Raw genomic sequence first — 22,075 nt, 5'->3', positions numbered from 1 at the left:
GGGGAGAGGCATGCCTGCTGTGCGGGTTTCCCCTTACATAGCATGCTGCTGTAAGTGCTTCCCCGGCTAAGGCATTGGGTGAAGGAGAGTTCTTCCACCTGGTGCCTTGGCCAGGAGGGCTTGGTACACAGAGATGTTCCCTGGCTAGGGAAAGCCTGTGCACACCAAAGCCAGGAATGAAGAGAAGCCCCATGCGGCGAGGGACAGGAGATGGATCCTGCTTCCCTCTGCACAGAGAAACTCCATACAGAGAGGCAGGAGAGACCACTCAGTGCCTGTCTTTGCAGGAGAAATTCTCTGTGCGAGAGAGGAGGGATCGATCTCCTGCCACTCTCTGCATAGAGAAAAGGATGGCACCTGGGCACCAGGAGGGAAAGGGCTTTCAGGAGGGAGAGTCCACCCCCTGCCATCACCCCTGGGGAGTGAGCCAGAATGCAATCCAGGCCCCCAGGCTAAATCGTTCCTCACCCTTGCTTTAAAGTGGGGATGGTGGAGGAATCCGTCAAGTCTGCCCAGCTTTTGGCAGCTCAGCCCCCCAGACTCTGGCTTGCTTGTCTGCGAGCTGGCCTCACTTGACCTCTGCGAGTCGGGCCAGCTCACGGACTTCCGCTGCTGGCGCAAACCCCTGGCACACTCCTTGCCGATGCTGGCGGTGGCGGCGTGCAGCGCCGGCAGGAGTCCCCAGTGGCGGCGGCATCTCAATTGCCGTTGCTGGTCACTGTGTGAAAGCCTCCTTCTCCTTGCAGGGGCCCGAGAGGGAGAAGGAAAGACTTGCGCACAGCAACCCACCGCGGCTGGGAGTCTACGAGCTCTGTCAGGAAGCCTGCAGCTCGAGCTGGGCGCTTGGAGGGAAACTGTTGAGCCCCAAGAGGGCCAGATTTCCCCATGCAGATATCCTTACTTTAACAGCACAGTAGTCCTGAAAAGCCTTGATAAAGCTTTGCCAGTCTATGCTGTATAGGCTGACACTGCAATTCAATTAAAAAATGTAGCCACAGATCGAGACGTGAAACAGATAGGAGGACAACACAGACCTTGTTGGTTGGCGGTGACATTGGGTGCTTCCATATGAGGCTTTAATTGTGCACTTATTCTGCCTTCTCCACAGAATTTTATGGGGGGTCCAGACAATGTCATCTTGTATTTGTAACCATTTTCCCACTGTTTCCTCCATCGTTCTTCTTACCACAGAAAATCTGTTAAGGAGGAAAAGACGGAATAACTGCACAATGTCTTTTGACTGGTAGTGCTAAGAGCCATCTGCCTGGAGGCATCCATCATCTGGATTTTCTGTAACAAGTGAGCAAAGTGCCAGTATGGAAGTAACCTCTGTTAAGGACCACTTCAGTAATCAAAGATGTTGTCATCAGGACTGTCCCAAATATACCAGCCATATTTAACATTTTAAAAAGAGGGCAGGAAATTATAACTTCCTTTACCTCTACTTTATATTATCTTGCTAACCCCCATTCAGAATAATTTTGACTTCGATGTGTTTTTCCCCATCCTAGGACAAGCAGGGAATTCCATGGTGGTTAGGCCTTAGCTACAAGGGGATCTTTCAGTATGACTACCATGACAAAGTGAAACCAAGAAAGGTAAGCAGGTTCTGTAAACGGAGACATTATATGTTGCATGTGGATTGAATGATCAGCAGAGACATTGGTATTGCTAATTTGTCAGAGGTAGCAACAGAGCACTGAGAGCTTGACGTAATCCCTAATTTATTGATGTGTGCTGCAGTAATAGGCCAGGGCAGGGGCGGGGTGGCGGGTGGGCGGGTGGCGGGCAGAATGCAGAATTATTACATGCCAGAGCTTAAGCTCTCCTCATTTAGTATGGCCCATTGCCTCAAAGGTGCCAAAGACAAGGGGTCTGAATTAGAGACCAATGTTTAATGTGTTCGTGTCTTGCTATGGATTTATAATCAGTTTTAAATAAGACATAACGGGGGAAAAGATGGGGGGTACCTATTGCCAAATTTCTTGCTGAAAGTGGGGGAGTTGTTGGTGTTGGTATCATTTGAAAGTGCTTGGGCATTTGAATGCCTGAATAATATCCCTTGGGTATTAGTACTCATATATGACGATGGATGCCACCGTATTGGAAACAGTCTTCAATACAGTTTTGTGTATGGACCTGTTTTCCAGAAAGCAGTGCTGTCTTTGAATGTGCATGCTCAAAGGGGCAGGCATAAACAAAATATCCATTGCACATGAGACCAGCAGCCTCTAGCATGATTTGGCTGAGGTACGTGGCCCCCGGGTCCTTCCCCAATATGATGTTCTCATGCTGCTACTCCTTCTCCATCTCACCTACGTGAAACTATCACCCTTGCCCAGCAGAGCCTTTCCCCAAACTAGGGACCAAGGAGGCACAGCATGTGTGTTATCTTACTGTGTCATCCCTGGACTATTCCAAATGATGGATCAGAGGAGAGAGAAAGGAACTTTACAGTTTTATACCCCTTCCTCGTTTGAGCAAAGGTAGTGGCCATTGGCAGTGGCCATCAACCTTTGGATACTAGCCATTAGGCATCAGGAGAGGAGGATTCTTCTGAGCCCTAGGGGGAATGGATATTTAGGAGTATTGCCACCAGAGCTGACATGATACAACAAGTGGGAAGCTGCTTGACACAAAAGAATTCAAGAGGAACAGGACTCCTCTGGAAAATGGTCAAAGGGAGGGATATAGTTGTTTCCACCCAAAAAATCTCGGGAAAGTAAGGTCTGGGGCAGGGGGTAGATGTGTCACCACCTACTCCAATTTTCCCAGATGCGAGCTCTTCCCATTGTTCCATTCACCTATACAGCATGGAGAAGGATCCGCGATCAGGAAAGCCCTTGATGAAGGAACATGCCTCTCACTGCCCCCACCCCTACCCCACATACACCAAGATATGGCGCAGCACAATTAATTTTGACTAGGGCACTAATAGGCCGGGTTTGGATGGTCAGTGCGGGCCGGGAAACAATGCAGCATTGGTTGTTTCCCCCGCCCCTGCACATGCCAGTTGTGTGACTGGGATTACCCACACCGAAGCGCGGATTGCCATGTCATCTGAACTTGGTGCACAGCATGGTGTAGGGACTTCTCGTACAACCCATGGCTTGCAGTAGGGACTGTAGGGGTTGTAGAGTGGGCAAAAAGTTACTACACCTGTACTGTGCGCCAGTTTTGTACAACATGGCAACCTGCAACGCAGCACGGGTAATTAGCATACGCAGGGGTGGGGGAAACGACCAACGCGGTGTTGTTTCCCCCACTGATCATCTGAATGCGACCATACAGTTTCAGTTGACCCTGATTTCCCCTATAGCCAAGAAGACTTAATGTCTCCTGTTGGTTTGTACCCCTGTTGGATTCTCATAATCATTCCACATATTTTTTTGGAAGTTTGAATTAGATATCCTTGAGCTTCCTTTGAAAAATGATTTCAAAAAGTGTTTCACTGTGTGTGTGTGGTAAAAGGCTGGTTTGTATACTCCTTCATGCATTTTGAAAATGCAAGTAACATCTTTCAATATTTCAGCCGCACATTTTCATTTTAGGGTGGCTTTGAGGATAGAGAATGCAGAGCAGGCATTAGCAGAGTGCTGAGTAGCTCTTTAGCTTATGGAAATGTTGTCACTGTGCTTCGAAGCATTTTTGCTGTTGTTGCAGTTGTCAGGCCAAATTATTCTGTATGTACGGAAGTGTGTTGCAGATAAACTCATTTCAGTACACAGAGAAGCCGTTTTGTAGCAATGCTTGTGGCATTTTTCTGACTGTAAACTGGCATATATATGATGGCAAAGGCAGTATTTCCTAGTAAGAGGACAAACTTATACTCCAGGGAGGATAAGCTGCAAAACACATTTCTGACTTCTGATCTTTCCACTTGATATTTTTGTACACTGGATCTGTTAAGGCAAATTAAGATCCTTTATGTTCCACATAGTTATTTATCAGTCATATGTGTATCTTCACCTTTCCCCCAAGGAGCTCACGGGGGCATACATGGAGTTATCCAATTTTGTCCTCAAAACAAACCTGCGAAGCAGAGAAATAGCAACTTGCCCACAGCCTCAGTGAGCTTCATGGCTCAGCAGGCATTTGATCCCAGTCCATGTCAGCCATTCTCTCTACAGGCTCTTGTGACCAAATAATCCAGCGGCACGCAGATAGCACTGGCAGGATGTTCTTTTGTTAGACTGCAACCCTATGAGATTGTTGCCCGATGGACAGAGGGCTTTGATGTTGGAGCCCTCCATCCATCCTACCATCAAGACCATGCAGGGCAGGAGGATCAGCAGAGGTTTTACAGCCTCACCATCTTCCTTTGCAGTGATCTTTGCTAGATGGACCTCTGAGCCCATGTAGCTGCTGCATGCTGCCCAGGGTGGGTCCTGAGAGGCCTTTGGATCTGATGGATCCTGGGCCTCTCCCCTCCCTTCCCCTCCCTGTCCTGCCCATTGGCATGCCCCCCTCCCTCTCTGTTCTCTTCCAGAGGAGTTCCAACCTCCGGCAAGGAGCCGCCACAGAGCTTTCTGTGGCAGCTAGGAGGAATGGGGGGGGGGGATCCATGATTAGCTCCCATCCTGTGAGGCCAGAGCTCTGTCTCCAACCTTGAAGGAGGGGATCCGTAGCATGCTGTGACACCCCAGTCATTGCCTAGGGGCCATAGGATTGCTCTGTGAATGAGCTGTATAATGACTTCCAGAGGATTGAGCCACGCCAACTATAACACTACTGATACGCTGTAATAAGGTCACCACTTCCTATAATTTGAGGCAGCTCAGCAAAGTTCAGAGATGCTCATGACCCTGAAAAAGATTGTGAGCCCTCTTCAAAATAGGAGAACATCAGGTATAAAACACAGCCGTATTTAGTTATATGTATGGAGCTAGGACGTTCCCCCGTGTGGCACAGTAACTCCTGACAACTCTCGTCAGCAGTTAACATCAGTGCTATAGCTCTAATATTGCTTATTACTGCAGCCAAAAGATGGTCATGTGTATCCAGCCCATCAGATGGCTTGTGGCACTTAGCCTCCACAGTGGCACCTATTAGGTCTTGCATCCATATCGCACATCTTCTAGGAGAAAACTGACCTTTTGTCTGTGTTCAGGACATACGTGTCACTTTTAAATCCTAACCTGGAAGTGAAATCCCTGTTGGGTTGGAGTGTTCCAGATAGCTACTTCTAGAGGCTTGGTGGGTCACCTTCAAAGGTGACCTGAATTCTTTTTAGGATGGTGTTCAGGTTTTGAAGAAGAACTTGAGTGACTTAGTATCTACCTATTCTTGATGTATGACCTAAATCATATCCCTGATGAATATACAGTGGAGGTGAGGAATAGATTTCAGGGATTAGACCTGATAGACAGAGTGCCTGAGGAACTATGGACGGAGGTCCGTAACATTGTTCAGGAGGCAGCAACTCAATCCATCCCAAAGAAAAAGAAATGCAAGAAAGCCAAGTGGCTGTCTGATGAGGCTTTACAAGTAGCTCACGAAAGAAGGGAAGCGAAAAGCAAGGGAGAAAGGGGAAGATATACCCAACTGAATGCAGAGTTCCAGAGAATAGCAAGGAGAGACAAGAAGGCCTTCTTAAATGAACAATGCAAAGAAATGGAGGAAAACAACAGAATGGGAAAGACTAGAGATCTCTTCAAGAAAATTGGAGATCTCAAGGGAACGTTTTGTGCAAAGACGGGCATGATAAAGGACAAAGAAGGCAGGGACCTAACAGAAGCAGATGAGATTAAGAAGAGGTGGCAAGAATACACAGAAGAACTATACAGGAAAGATCTGAATGTCCCTGATAGCCATGATAGTGCGGTCACTGAACTTGAGCCGGACATCCTAGAGAGTGAAGTCAAGTGGGCCTTAGGAAGCATTACTAACAACAAAGCTAGCGGAGATGACAGTATTCCAGCCGAGCTATTTAAAATCCTAAAAGATGATGCTGTTAAAGTGCTGCATTCAATATGCCAACAAATCTGGAACACTCAACAGTGGCCACAAGACTGGAAAAGGTCAGTTTACATTCCAATTCCAAAGAAGGGCAACGCCAAAGAGTGTTCAAACTACCGCACAATTGCGCTCATTTCACATGCCAGCAAGGTGATGCTCAAAATCCTACAAGCTAGGCTTCAGCAGTATGCGAACCGAGAACTACCGGAAGTACAAGCTGGGTTTCGAAGAGGCAGAGGAACTAGAGATCAAATCGCCAACATTCGTTGCATCATGGAGAAAGCAAGAGAATTCCAGAAAAACGTCTATTTCTGCTTCATTGACTACGCTAAAGCCTTTGATTGTGTGGATCACAACAAACTGTGGCAAATTCTGAAAGTGATGGGAGTACCAGACCACCTTACCTGTCTCCTGAGAAACCTGTACGAGGGTCAAGAAGCAACAGTAAGAACCAGACATGGAACAACTGATTGGTTCAAAATTGGGAAAGGAGTACGACAAGGCTGCATATTGTCACCCTGCTTATTTAACTTATATGCAGAGTACATCATGAGAAATGCCGGGTTGGATGAATCACAGGTCGGAATTAAGATTGCTGGGAGAATTATCAACAACCTCCGATATGCAGACGATACCACCCTAATGGCAGAAAGTGAAGAGGATCTAAAGAGCCTCTTGTTGAGGGTGAAAGAGGAGAGTGCAAAAGCTGGTTTGAAACTCAACATTAAAAAAACTAAGATCATGGCATCTGGCCCCATCACTTCCTGGCATATAGAAGGGGAAGAAATGGAAGCAGTGACAGATTTTACTTTCTTGGGCTCCAAGATCACCGCAGACGGTGACTGTAGCCATGAAATTAAAAGACGCTTGCTCCTTGGGAGGAAAGCTATGGCCAACCTAGACAGCATAGTAAGAAGCAGAGACATCACCTTGCCGACAAAGGTCCGTCTAATCAAAGCTATGGTTTTCCCAGTAGTAATGTATGGCTGTGAGAGCTGGACTATAAGGAAGGCTGAGCGCCGAAGAATTGATGCTTTCGAACTGTGGTGCTGGAGAAGACTCTTACGAGTGCCCTGGACTGCAAGGAGGTCAAATCAGTCCATCCTAAAGGAAATCAACCCTGAGTGCTCATTGGAAGGACAGATAATGAAGCTGAAGCTCCAATATTTTGGCCACCTAATGCGAAGAGAAAACTCCCTGGAAAAGACCCTGATGCTGGGAAAGACTGAAGGCAAAAGGAGAAGGGGACGGCAGAGGATGAGATGGCTAGATAGCATCACGGATGCAATGAATATGAACTTGAGCACGCTCCGGGAGAGAGCGGAGGACAGGAAGGCCTGGCGTGCTATGGTCCATGGGGTCACGAAGAGTCGGACACGACTGAACGACTGAACAACAACAACAACAAATTCTTGATGTGAATAATTCATATTGTTACTCACCACATAGCACCTAGAGTAGATGATCCCAGAGTCTCTAGGTCCTTAGACTGCAAAACTGGGTGCTGATCCACAACCCCCTCCCTTCACTGTATCCAAGCATTGGTTGACCTCCCTTCTCCTCCCCCTCTAAGTCTAGCAAAGCAGGTAACCAAAATGCACTCATGCTGTGATCAGGACACTAAATGCCAAACCCTTCTCTTCTGAAACATTTATCCCCTTTGCTCATTAAGCTGACCAGCCAGTGTTAGGATCCATGACTGGGAAGGGATGTGATTAATTACATGCTACAGGTTAGTGATTTTTGATCAGTTAAAAACACTTCTGATGAGGGATGTTTATTCCCTCCATGTTTTCTTTAGATAGGGACGCATATACTCTGGAGCAGAATCCAGCACTACAGACTCTCTACCTCAGCCTTCCCCAGCACGATATCCTCCAAAAGTTTTGGGCTATAACTCCCATCAGCAACAGCCAGTGTGGCCAGTGGTCAAGGATGATGGGACTTGTAGTTCAACAGCATCTAAATGTCATTGGATTGGGAAAGGCTAGGCTACTCTATAGGGGGACAAAACAATTTGGAAGTTGGGGAGTGAGAAAGGGCATGTAATTTCTAGAGTTTGGGGGTGGGGAGACAATTAGCTATCCCCTCTCCCAAACCTTGGAGAACATTTTTTCATTGGTCTCTTCACTTTTACAGTCAGAGTGGTCTTTTCTATCTCAATGGCTAAAGTATCTATTATTTTCCATGGTATTTAAAAATATTGCTATTCCAAAGTCTTAGCAGTACAAAGTCTTGGCATCTAGGTACATATCTCTCAAGGACTTTATTCAAATTTGCATAACAGCAAAGACTGTCTCCTGCTTTCTGCATTTAGAGGGGGATGAGGCTATTGTAGAATATTCTGCCGTGAAAGTAATGCAAAAGCACGGTAAGTAGGATGGGGAGTATGCATCTCTTCGTTTTTCTCAATCCTCCTGATTTAGCTTTTGCACATTGCCAAAACTGAAAATAAACAAATACAGTGGAAAAAATATTCAAATAGAAGATAAAGCAGAACATTGTGGAACAAAATCAGCTCAAACTGAGAAATGTATATTAAATGCATAAAAATCCTTTCTTGTTTCCAAAAAGAGATTGTCATGTTTTCCCATTAGGTCATCCTAGACCGTTTTCCATGCATATTGTATTTGCCACACTAAATAGCTGAGCCTTATATCATACAATCCCATCAGCTTCCAGTCAAAACCAACCTTTTATTAAATTGCTCCAGCAATTTGGCCAGGACCCTGCAGAATTCTGCCTGCCTTTTTGTATTTAATGATGAGAGTTTGGGCAGATTGAGAGCTCACATTATAGAATCCCATTTATATCCATTTAAATTCTGAGTTATTCTGCTAATGTTACTGGAAATGCAGTTGGGCTTTTAATACGAGAGGCAATGGAGAGGGAATTGAATTAGAGTGCAGCTTCTGGAAGCCATAAGCTGTACACATTTGGGTTCTGAAGGCATATTGTCTGTGCCTTAACTGACTAATATGGTCAAATGGAGATAAGATTGAATTTTAGAGTGTATGTCTCTTCCCTTAGTGAATTATACTTGGAGTAAATCCTTAGTTTTTAAAGCAAACTTTAAAAGTAACTACCCTTGAGAGTAGGCACTGATGAACAATTGGCCATTTCCACAATTGGCCATATTTAAACTTACTTTGGAAATGCATAATGAACATGGGGAAAGACTTGAATATGTACCATTTCATGTTCTCCCTTCACTGAGTAGTGAGAAATTCATGGCAACCTTTAGAGGGTATGATTCCTTTCTGCCTATTATATAGGCTGAGCTGGTGTAGAAGCAAGCATGCAGGCAGTCAGTGCCAGTCCCAAAACCATCTCAGCCCAGCAACCCGAAATCTTAAACACACTCCGCAGCTGGGTCTAAACTGCTGCCCTGCCCTTCTCCTTTCACACCCTCTCTCAAGTAAAACTGGTTTCAGCCCCCAACCTTAGCAGGAGGGTGTGACTCACATTCCAGATGCTTGAAACAGCCAGCAGTTCATCAATGCCTATGTTGTCCCCTGCCAGTGGCCAGGCCGTAGCAAGTGCAAGGTGGACGGCATAGCTCACCTACCAGCAGATATTGCAGGGATCAATACCAGCATGTTTGGGAGCAAGCAATTTCCTTCATTCCCCCTGCACCCACTTAAGAATGAACTATAAACCTACACCAGCATTGGTTTTTACTACCCTGCTGATCGAGGACAATAAGTGTCTACTTAAGGAAGTTTATGGTGAGTTAATAAATATTGTACAACAAGCATGTTCCTGATTTGAAGCTTCACAGAAGACGAGGGGCTGTAAGTGACTGCAAAACATAGCTAAGGAAGCATGAGGAACCAGAGACAGTACCAGTCAGCATGACAGGCTTGTAATCTCAGCATATGACCATTTAGTCACAGTGCCATTATATGCTCACACCCATCCAAGGCAAGTTCTTAAATGACTGGTGTTTCACTGACACTGTTGTTTGCAATCATGGAACTGAGGCTGCTTGAATAACCACAGAGGAGGTCCTGTCTTGTTATCCTTTAGGTGTGTGCACTTGCTTGCTCTCTCTCGCTCTTTCTGTCTCTGCCTGGGCTGAGCAGCCTTGATCTTAATGCTGGAGTCACTAGAGGCAGGGAATAGGTTTAGCTGTTAAGCCAATAGTGTTCCCAAGTTATCTCTCTGCTTTCCCTCATATAAATGAATGGCTCTCATCCATCCCTATGAAGAAAAAGAGCTGCATTTGAGGACACCGTTGCAGTACAGGCAAAACATGCCCATGACTCATGACACTGTGCAGTTGGCTTCCATGAGGTGTGCAGCGTGTCATGTTTCGTGCACTGCATCCGCTCCAAGCAGGCTCTTGCAAATATGCTTGCTTTCCCTCCACCTACACACCTTGCCTGTCATTATGATAGGGATTTCACTACTAAAGAAGACAAAGGCAACTGCAACTGCAGCTATGAGCAATTTACTCGTCTAAAACCTGGCACCATGCAGTGGTTGGGAACCTATAGGCAAGGTGTGGCAAACCCTCAGAAGCCAGAAGAAGGCTGGAAAAAAATACTGGAATTTCAAGGGAGTTCTGGAGAGCTTCCTACCCTCCTCCTTGGTTACTTTTCTGTATTCCTAGATGTAACCTTCAAGTATCTCTGTGCCCTTTCCTCCTCTGTAACTGTTCACCTTGCTAAAAAGATTTCAATTTCTTTAAAAACAAAGATCTTACAAGCAGATGAAATTATGCAAAGCACTTTTTGCCATTTCATCAACATGCATTTTTCAACCAATGTCTCTATCCTGCCCTTTCTCAAAAGTGTTCAGGGGGTGGCATAGATGGTGTTATCCAATTTTGTCCTCACAACAACCCTGTGAGGAAGGTTAGGCTAACAGATAGTGACTGGCCCAGGGTCATCCAGTGAACTTCATGGCTGAATAGGGATTTGAACCCCAGACCAGATACAATGCAGTATCCACAGAACCACTTTCCAATTCACATCCAGTTTTGGCTGTCTTTAGTACTGCACATGGGTACTTTTTGTTGCAGGATGCTTTGGAGAACGTTTACAAATTGGGTGTTTAGTTTTGTGTTCGTGCTCTTGAAGTTACATGGCACTTGTGTGGTAAGAAGCACAACAGCCAGGGCATTATTTAGTGGAATGGAAGGAATCTGTAGTATCTTTGAGAGAATCTGTTCGTTTTACACAGACTGGAGACACAGTGATAAGAGTTCCCAGAAGCATCCAGAAAAAGCCAAAGTGACATTGCCCTTGTCTACATGATAATTCCTAATGCGTCCTTGAGTGCGCTGGTAGGTCGGCACCTACTCTGAATTAGAGGTTCTCACTGTTTTAAGAATCCTATTTAGGAATACTGTCCTACAGTGCACACATTCTAATAGCATTAGCAAACAATTAACTCAAAGTAAGCAGAAAGGCAAATGATTAACAAAGGTTGCCAAAAGTTTTTCCGTAGGGCCTATAAACATTTGCCGAGCACATTCAATTTCCACTTGGAAAAGGGTGTCTGTGTATGTGTGTGGGAGTGGGGGTGAAGCTTAGAAGGAAACAAGGACAGGAAAGAATTGCTTGTGATAATTAGACACCGGCCAATTTTAGATTAAGCTGACAATCATAATATTTTGCATTCATGAATTGGCTTTTAAAAAGGGATCTGGTGATTGTTTACATGTAGAAACCTTATGTGGGGACTGAAGCTTTTCCTAGTTGTGTCCATGAAAAGATTCTAACGGCAGAATGCTATGCATGTCTGTTCAGAAGTTCCATTAAGTTCAATGGGACTTAGTCCTAAGTAGTGTGTATAAGACTGCAGCCTAGATTTCTGTCAGGACAGCTCCTGATAAGTTCTGTGGATTGTTTATTGGTTCCCATGAAATGTATAAGCTGTCATTGAATGGCCTTAAAAAGCCAATCTGTAAATGTCATGGTTACACTGGAACCAGCTTGTAGTCAGTGGTCAGACGATGGGGTGCAGGTCTGGGACTCCATGGTCTGCGGAGGGACCCCAAATGTCTCCTTGACAAGTAGCATCTCCTTCTTCTTTTGACTCACTGGTAAAAGAAAATGCTGCTGCAGCTGGCTGGTTGAGGCTGGAGCCCTGCAGCACAGCATTTTAAAGAAAAGGTGTTCCCCCCCCCCTTAAGTTTTGAGGAGCAGTGAGCTGAACTAATCAGATGCTGCTTTTGGTGGGAGTATACACCCAATGAGGGTGCAGGAACAGCAAAAAGACTGTTTGCTCTGTCACTGGTCCTGTGCCCTCATTGGTTGTGTCACACCCCCCCCACCAAAGGAAGCCTCTGATTGGTTCAGCTCACTGCCACCTAAAAGTGACATTGATTTCAAGATCAATGAAAGATAATGGAAGACTCAGATACGGGGAGAAGGAGGTGGGAAGGGGGTAAGGAAGCCCGTGTAGAGGGAGTCAGTTGTGATCCTGCATTTAAAATGGAAGCAGAAAGCCCTGTTTTAAATGCAGGATTTTAGGCTGGTGTAGAGATGCCCTAAGGATGGGATCACATAATGCGTTATGATGTCATGCATCACCACGTTATGTAGCCCTTCCTGACTGATTGTTTCCATGTGGTCTTTCTACGTAATGTTGACTTGCTGTCGCTGATATGGCATATGGAAGAAAAAAATATGGATCGTTATATGGAGGTGTATACAATCTATGTGGCTGTTTCTTCTAACATTATTGGCTTGTGGAAAGACTTCAAATGCCAACCTTTCCTTAAAGGATTAAAGTGACATCATCACATTTCATCCTGAAAGAAAAGAATTAAACCAACCAATTCAGCACATGCACAGAAATGCTGCAGTTTTAGATTAGTTTAGATGCAGACTGTGCATGCTTCAAAACCCACGATCTCTTCCAAAATTAATAACAAATTTGTAAGACAGCAATCCAACCTCACTACAAAGGTGACCATTACGAATGCGTGAGTTTTGACTCACTAGCTGACTAATTACAAAATTTGGTGGCATCATTAATTAGAAGCTTCTGCCTAGCAGCTTCTGACAGTAATAGCTTTTTGAACACCTGAACTGTGTTTTATAAATGCCAGAAATTATAGTATATTCTTTTTTTAAGATTCTCCTAATATGCCTGCAAATGTTTGCTAATATGCAAACTTCTTTTGATTTAAAGCTGTTATCTGTGATACTCAGACTTGCTCTCAGCTACAATCCTGCAGAGCAAGCAAATCCAATGTTGAAATTTACTCTGGAGATAAATTTAATATTGTACCATCATGGTGGCAAGGCAACCAGCATGTTGTTGGGAGTTTAGCAGACATCTCATAGAGTTTGTCATTATTGTCTTCCACTGCTATATGCATAAGATTGCTATTGGCCATTTTTTGGAGTCTACGTAATGTGGCTAGAACTGGATCTGAGAGGTGTGAGGTCATCTTCCAGGGGACATCATTATCTCCCAGCCACTAATTTCATACCTTAAATAGTGACTGTGCAATGTTGTGCAACACTTTATAGCGTTAGGAAGTGTACTATCATATATATAAAGCCCAGTACCCTTCCTTTTGGTGTTTAATCAAGCTGCCCATCTAGTGTTGGCATACTCTCTTATTCTTAAACTTGGCCCCTCCAGTATCCCTTTTAATTCTGATGTTGCTATTCTGCCATGGGAAGGATAAGGAGGAGGAAGGCTTTTATTGAAGTGGAAGGTACAGCATTGGAGCCTCCCCTTCATTCTGCTGCCTGGTTTGCAAATTGATTACCCCAAACCCTGGCCTAGCCAGGATTTTTTGTTTTTGGACCAGATGCCAAAAAGCAAGGGACTAGACTCTTTTCCACAAATCCCAGCTGTTTGTTGTTGATGTGCTGGACTTCCATTCTCAGATCTCACTCTTTACAGTCTGATACCAGACCTGTAGATAAAGAAATAACATTCTGGCCTTTGGCATCTGCCTCCCACCCATCCACCGAACCCTGCCTCCCTGCCTGCCTATCTATCATCTGCCCATCTATCTGTCTGTATTTCTATCTAAATTCCGAGAGTGATGGCAGCAGAATGTCACCATTCCTCACCACAGCACACAGATTCTGCACATGGTGTTTGTATCAGCAGAAGTTGCTTAAGCCTCAAATGATATGATTGCCCAACTCATATTGGTTCATGTTGCAATACGTGTTGGGTCATTTCTATTGACACTTCCCCATCAATTTCACTGTGAGAAGATTAAAACATTGTATCACTGTAAAAGAATGGCCTTAAGCTATGATTTGAGGTAGTTCATATGACTGTCATCCTCTCTTCCAGCCTGGCAGCCTTTTGTGCAAAGTCCGCCTTCCCGTCTATGAACATTCAGTTGGCTTTTCTCCTCCATTGCTTTCCCTATGCACTCTCCTGCCCGCTCTCCATTCTGAGGGATGGGACTTGGGGAGGGGCTGGACTTGGGGAGGCCTAAGGCTTTGCAGGCTGGATGGGCCAGCCTGGCAAGCTAAATTTGGCTTGTAGCTTGGAGGTTCCCCATCCCTGTTCTAAAACCATCAACGTGATTCTGGACTTCTCTTGAACCAAAACAGACCTCCATGTGGATTCCCCCAAAGTCAAATCCGTGATAATGGCAAAATAGTTCCTTTCTCAAGCTGCTGAAACTGACACGGATCTCTGGGCGTCTTCTCCACCAGCCTCAACTTAATTACAGAAAGGCCAGCAAACCACAAATGTGTACACACACACACACACACACACACACACAAATGAAAGAGAGAGAACAGTGGAATTTTAAAGCCTCTGATTATAGCCCTTATTTAACTAGCCACAAGGACCTGGTAGCATGCCAGTAATACTGGTCTCAGGAATGATTTTCACTGAGGACATTTTCCAAGCTTGCACCTGGATTCCCTGCAACGTTCTGTGCATCACAGAAATCCCTCCCTCCACCCCCACCCCCCGCAATTTCTTCTCAAGTTTTTGCGAGTTTTGTAGAAAAGAACAGCAGGGGTGTTTTGGCTGTAGATTCTCTGAGCACCGCTTCGAAACGTGGGCTGGCTAATAAGGCACTAACCTGGTTTCGAACTACACACATGCACGCTTTCCAATATTAAACAGTCATTCCCAGAGAGACATTTGTTTTCTAAAGTTAAACACATTTAACAGCAACTTTACTTTAAGATCAAGGCTAATGTTTCTTGAAGAGGGTGAGGCAGAGTTCACAGGTTTTTTGGAGAGGAAGGTTGCCAGGGTAAATACTGGACACAGGTGTCGATTTTTTTAAAAGCCCTTTGGTTTCACTTTTAAACACACTGCATGGTCAAAAACTGATTAGACATCCTAAGAGTCAAACCACACACTACATGGGAGATTCATGATTATATCTCACAACATTTTCTTTTTTTAATTGCCACCAATTTGATTGGAAGTGGTGCCCATGGAGCAAACAAAAGCTTGGAAGGCAGGGGGGATTTAGATCAGGAAAACAGTGCAGGGGAAAGGGATAAACACCCCCTCCCTCAGTATCGCTGTTCCACTCAAAGGGGCAGCCCCCACAGCTGCATTTCGTTAAAAAAGAAAACATCAGGCCAGCCAGTCCCAGAGTTTCTGCATGTGGCGTAGTTTTGGCCTTAGTTATTCCTTAATGACCTCATAAGAATAGTGAATAGCAGCCTCATGTTGCGTTCCCAGTAGACAGGTGGCCACATCAGATCAACCACTACCAGAATCTCAGCTCATGACCCTCCCAGAAAGCTTGCCTTAAAGGAGAAACTCTTGATTAAAGAGGCATGCCTGGCTTAGTCATGATTGACCACTTCCTGGCTGCGTTATCCAGGGGAAAGTTGTATGCTCCAAACCACAATATATGTAATTTTACAAGAGGATGCTACTGGATTTCAGCCTTACAAGCTATGATCTTTGCAAGCCCTCTGATCCCAGTACCATGCCTAGTATGAAACCTTTCCATTGATTTTAGAGGACATTGGATAAGTCCAGGCCTGCCCAACTTCTGACCCATCAAGCCAGACATAACCCATCAGCCACATAGGTTAGCCTGTCAGGGGCTCAGAAAGCCTTTTGGGTTTTATGCCTGCGTGGGGCTTCAAAAACATGGCATATCAAGGCCTTGGCAGGTCACAATGCATGAGTGAGGGGTTATGCACAGCAGGAGCGCACAGCCTTTTCAGCCCAGAAGGGCTGCATGTGATGCTGGCTTGTGGGGCCGCACATGCACTGACACACATACCCCGATGATCCTGATACAAATCACTCTTTCCTCATCAGCATGTTGCCCCCGTGCGACAGGTTGTGCACCCAACATAGAGCTTGGATGGTCATAATTTGTGTTGGCCTGGATAAGACCCTCTGAATAACTAAATTATACCTATTGTCAAGTCTGCTGAGTTAAATGGTTAATTGGCAACATCAACAATTAAAAATCCACCAAACATCTAAATGCAGTCCATATGTATGTATATTTAGACCAATGCTGATTACCTTACGGGCTGACCTTCATTTGTAATTAATCTATAGCCGTCATAAAAAAAAATTATGGGGCATTTATGGCTCATGGTAATGGCCCCCTATGAATCACTCAGCAAATTAAATATATTGATTTGAAAATGTATGCGATCTGTTAAATTCAGCAAACAGCCCGGGAGAAAGCAGCTACATTAGGAAGTCGAGATAGATATTTAAGCTTCGTGTATGCTGCAGGGAATGCAACTGGCTGACAAGAAAAAGCTTGCTTTAGACAATACACAACTGTTGCTATTTGAATTGCACAGAATAAGATGTAGGTGGAAGTGAAGGGCCGGGGTACTTGGACTGATTTCTTTTGGTAAAGAAGGATACAGATGTTCTGGTTGCACTGACTTCTTCATCTGACACTTTCTGATCCCCTTCATCCCCCGCCCCCCGGTGTTTTCTGCTTCCCTCACCTCCATCTCTGTGAGGTTCAAAGGTGCTAATCTCTAGTATTTGTCTAGTTTCACTTGATCAGGGCTGCAAAAATCCCAGGATCCAGGTATCTAAACATTTGATCTAGGCATCTAAGAAAGATGCATGTATGTATTTATTTATTATACTTTTATCCTGCCTTTCTTCCAAGGAGATCAGGTCACTCTACATCAGGAGTGGGCAACTTGTGGCCCTCCAGAGGTTCTGGCTTACAACTCCCATTTTCACCCATTATTGGCTATGCTGGCTAGGGCTGATGGAAGTTGTAGGCCAAATGGAGGGCCACATGTTTCCCACTCCTGCTCTACATGTTTCCCTTCTCATTTTATTCCCACAACAAGCCCCTTACGAGGTAGGTGAGTCAGAGAGAATGAGTGGTTGGTCGAAATCCACCCAGCAAGCTTCATAACTAAGCAGGTAACTCTGGGTCTCTCTCTGTCTGCCACTGCTACACTTCACTGTCTCTAATGCAGGGGTGGGCAACTTCTTGAACAACTTCAGTTTCAGTCCCTGGACCTCTGGCACAGTCCACAGTCTGCAGGGTGGCCCAAAATATAACCCTGGCTACATCATTAGTTTGCCATTGAAATTCAGTAATCTGCTCTGTAGTGCCTCAGAGCACTACAGCTGTTAAATGTAGTTTGTTTTCAAGCTAAATCCAACATAGTATATATGGAACAACCAAACTGCCAAATTTAGCTTGAGAACAAGCTAAAATGGGCTGTTTAAGTTCTCCATAGCCGCTACTATGGAGCCACCCCTGCTCTAACCTTTCCCCACCCCAAAAAATCCTATTTAAAAAAAAACATGGGGGGAGGGGCAATGGAGGCGGCAAGGGCCACAGGCAGCCCTCAAGCCACAAGTTGCCCACCCCTGCTCTAATGGTTAATTCTGCTTCTGTTTTGGGAGAAAAACCCAACAAATTACAATGTCTGTGATGTACAATTCAAACAAGATTTCTTTGCAAAATGGAACCTTCCCCAACCTTGTGCTGTCCAGATGTGTTGGACTGGAGAGCACAGGGTTAGCTTTGCTATTCACCATGCTGCCCGGGGATTATGGGAATTGGACACGACTGAACGACTGAACAACAACAACAACAACAAGTCCAACATATCCGGAAAGCACCCAGTTGGGGAAGGCAAACCCAGGCATTAGATATTTCAGAGCCCAGTGGAGGGGGGAATTATTTAAGTATACCCCGATACAAAAGATGCATTTGTATGAGTTATGCAAAGATCTAAACCAGCTTTCCCCAACCTGGTGCCCTCCAGATTTTTGGACTACAATTCCCAGCATTCCTGACTGTTGGCCATGCTGATGGGACTTGAAGTTCAAAACATTTGGGGACACTAAGTTGGGGAAAACCTTGCATTGGAAAGATCCTAGCAGTGGTTTCTAGCAAGCCCTGAGAAATTTGTTCATCTTAGCCATTCATGTTATCTACCTAATAGGAAAGGCAACATTATTATTCCTATTTTTAGAAACTGAGAATCAACCCAACAAGATGGGCGAGCAGAGACTAGATTTCAAGCACCTTGTGGCCTTTACCCAGTGGTTTTCAAGCTTTCTACCTTCAAGGAACTCTTTCCACACTGACCTGTCTCCCATTTAAGCTTTACACATCTCTTGTGGAATCTCTGTACATTGCAGGGGGTTTTCTATGGTGCATTCCCAGAGCACACAGGGTCCTGGTCAGGACTTGAACTCTTCCCTTTGGCTTTATGCTGCAGGGAAAATTTTGTAGTGGTAGTAGTCTAGCTGGCTTTCAGGGATGCTTCTCCATTATGACTGAACTTACTGGGAAACTCCTGATAAGCTATCAAAGAACTCCAGGACTGCTGAGGCAGAACACATTTTGAAAACCATTGCTTCAACAAAAAGGTAAGCTTTCCCACCCTATAAGCCTCCGTAGCCTTACCTAAGTTTGTTTCGGGGTTTTTTCTACACTTTTATTTTATTTTTGATGGTTACTTTAATCATAGGAAAATACCGGCCTTGAACCATGCCCAATCTGGTTCTCTCCCATTCTTTAGTGAACCACTTCATTTTTCCACAGAGTGTGTTGGGGGGGAGGGAGGCCTGTTAATGATAGCCTAGCACAGTGGAGGTTTTTGTTTCCCGCCAGCTTTAGCAGCACTATGTGGGCGACTGCAGAGCACAGGGGTAGTTTAGCAGCTTTTGTTGTGCTGAAATTGAGACGGCTCCTCAGTAACTATTCCAAGCATCTGGAGTTTTATCTGGAGGGAGGGAATTTTGTATGCCAAGGGGTCACAAGGTACTATACTCACTTCTCTCTGTTCCCTTGCTTCTGATACTCCATTCCCCTCTTTTTGCACACAGAGCATTGGAAACGTTCACATTGCAAACATCTGGCATGTTTTGAATTCTAGTGTTCCTGCAATATAGAGAGGACAGATTGCTTTTATCATTGTTGTTTAGACCTCTCCCCTCATCATGACAAATTGTTCACTGCAAAACCAAAATTATACTTTTGGCTAAACTTGTGACTCAAAGGGTCTGGGTGCTGTCATCATCTCCTATAATGCAATCCAACATCTGCTGTATTAATGGAAGCAGCAATCTAAAGTGTAAAGTCTCTGAAAAGGAAGCAGCATCCCTAGGGGATGCAGTTTCATCTCAGAGAGTGGGGTGTAACGATCGGAGCATTTACCAAGGAAAAGGCCACATGGCAGTTCCCCAGGGTTTCGGTTCCACTCCTTGGGGCACTGCTGGAAGTGTGGGAATCATCCATCTACATTCCCATCCTGTTGCCAAGATGCCAGCCATGCATATTTCATATGCTTGGAACTGTTGGTCCCACAGTACCAGTGGTGCCTTCAGGGCAGGACTTTGGGGCAGGCATCCAGGGCCCCACTCAGCAGAATGAGCAGGAGGCCTCCCAAATGTAGCAGGGCTGGCTTACCACATTTCGAAGTAAGTTAATTAATACATATCACCATCTAAAGAGAAAGGCCCTGGAAGACCATTATATCTAGAGTCTAAAATTGCCTAACTGCACCACTGGTTAGAACTCAAGAGCATAAGAATTGCCTGCCTGGAGGAAACTTGAGTCTGTCTAATCCAGCATACTGCTTCTAACATTAGCTAGCTAGATGCCTCTAGGAGCCCACAAGCAGGACATGAAGTGTCCACTCTCCTTTGCTTGCCCCCAGTATCTGGTACTAAGAGGGATACTGCCTCTGCACATGAAGCCTTACATCAGCCTTTCCTAATCTGAGTCCACCCAGAAGTTCTGGACTACAGTTCCCAGTATTCCTGACCATTGGCCATGCTGGCTGGGGCTGATGAGTGTTGGAGTCCAAACATCTGGAGGGCACCAGGTTGGGGAGGGCTGCTTTACATTGTACAATTAGCCAACATGGCTAATAGCTGTTGATCGATCCTCCAAGAATTTGTCTAATTCTTTTTAAAGCCTCTGAGCTGGTGGCCATCACCACATCTTGTGCTCGTAAATTGCACAAGTTCAACATGAGGCTGGACAGCCATCTGTCGGGGATGCTCTGACTTGGATTCCTGCACTGAGCAGGGGGTTGGACTCGATGGTCTTGTAGGCCCCTTCCAACCCTACTATTCTACGATTCTATGATAAGCATCTGTTCCAGAGGACTTCCTGTCCCTCACCCCTCCCCTGAACTAGCTGCAAGTCAAGTTCATTGGGTGAACCAGATGGCTAGTGCGGTGAGAGAGCTAGGAGGATTATCTCCATCCACTCTCACCTCACTGTACATAAATGTTTGAACTTCTGTCATGCTTCCTTGTAGTCATCTCTTTTTTTTTTTCTAAATGAAGAAGCTTCAAACACTTTGGCCACCCCATTCATAAATGTATAAACATCTATCGTGCTTCTCTTAAGTTACCTTTTTCTTTTTAACTGAAAAGCCCCAAACCTTTAGTCGAGGCCCACACAACTTGTGACCACCAAGCTGAACACAGGCAGACATCTGTGTACAGCAACCTATATGGAATGATCATTAACTCCTGTTTTAGGTGCCTGCTTGGGACCACATTGTTGTCAACAATGCATGGTTAGACTGCACTCATTTTTGTGGGTCACCTGTTATGCAGGCCTCTTCTGGCCTTTCTTCATAGGAAAAATGTTCCAGCCCCTGGATTGTTTTAGGCTGCAATCCTAAATACACTTACTAGGGAACAAGTGGCATTGAACACAGTAGGATTTATTTCAGAGTCACGATTACACTGTGAGCCTCCCCAGTCATCTATTTGGTGAGGTGGACAAGCAGCACAAATGGAAGTCTCCCATGTGTGTGGACTGTGAATGTTCCATGAGTGCGCACCTCATCCCCAAATAAGTGTGGTGCAGATGCATCAAACAATAGCATTCATGGTGATGGTTGCCCAAAAAGCGGACAGTAATTTTGATAGTAGCTGACTCAGTGTCCAGCAAAGCAGGATATTTCAGTTGTATTCTTGCTGCTCACTGACTTAACACTCAGGCAAATTGCTTCTTTTATTTGTCATTCATTATCTAAGGGTTAAATAACATGGAACAAGAAAAAAACAGCACTGTAAATCAGGGCCAGCTCTTTGGTTTTGCTTCTTTGTCTTTTGGCAAGTGATTTGGGGTTAACCCACATAGGAATCTACATTCCAAAGGCTTATCTGAGTTTCTTCACTGAAAAAAAAACAAAGTTATCTTTGAAGAAGATCATTATCAGGATGTTTGTTACAGTGAGTCAGATTTGTGCCACATAGTCAATTGCTTAATAAATGCAGAAGCAATTGTTTCAGTACTTTTTCAGAATCTTCGCATAGGTATCCTGAGATCGGGAAGTACTTCCTATGATCTATGAAAAGCATTAGAAGAGCCATGATGGATCAGACCAAAGGCCTTCCTAGTCCATCATCCTCTTTCCCACAGTGGTCAGCCAGATGCCACTATGGGAAGCCCACAAGCAGGACATGAGTACAATAGCTGTCCCGCACTGTTCTTTATATTTCTCTGGTGTTGGGAGTTGCAATCATAAGCACTAGGGTTAAAACTTACCATTAATTTGTTAGTCACTTAATGGGCCTGCATTTCTGCACCCCTGTAGTAGGCCATCCTTTAAACCATGCTGGCTTTCAAATGTAAAATGTGGAGTTTGCCTTAGTTTCCCAGACACAGAGGGAGGAAGATGCACTTTGCCTTCCAGTGCTTGGTCCAGAGCGGAGCCTGCAC

At 44.9% G+C, this 22,075-nt stretch overlaps 1 protein-coding gene across 2 annotated transcripts in view; it reads left to right on the top strand.

Annotated features, from left to right (window-relative positions):
- FRMD4A (FERM domain containing 4A) overlaps positions 1–22,075 on the top strand; it is a 300,096-nt gene that overhangs the window by 213,064 nt on the left and 64,957 nt on the right. For both annotated transcript variants that reach the window (XM_084811642.1, XM_084811641.1), the window contains exon 11: positions 1,512–1,598. In XM_084811642.1, coding sequence (XP_084667768.1) covers positions 1,512–1,598 — 87 coding nt within the window. The remainder of the gene's footprint in view (positions 1–1,511; positions 1,599–22,075) is intronic.

This window comes from Heloderma suspectum, chromosome 7, assembly GCF_057233095.1.
Source record: "Heloderma suspectum isolate Gila_16-S chromosome 7, 16-S_ref, whole genome shotgun sequence".
In the NCBI taxonomy this organism is placed as follows: Eukaryota; Metazoa; Chordata; class Lepidosauria; order Squamata; family Helodermatidae; genus Heloderma; species Heloderma suspectum.
Note: the sequence above shows the minus strand (reverse complement) of the source record. Positions and strands in the feature narration are given on the sequence as shown.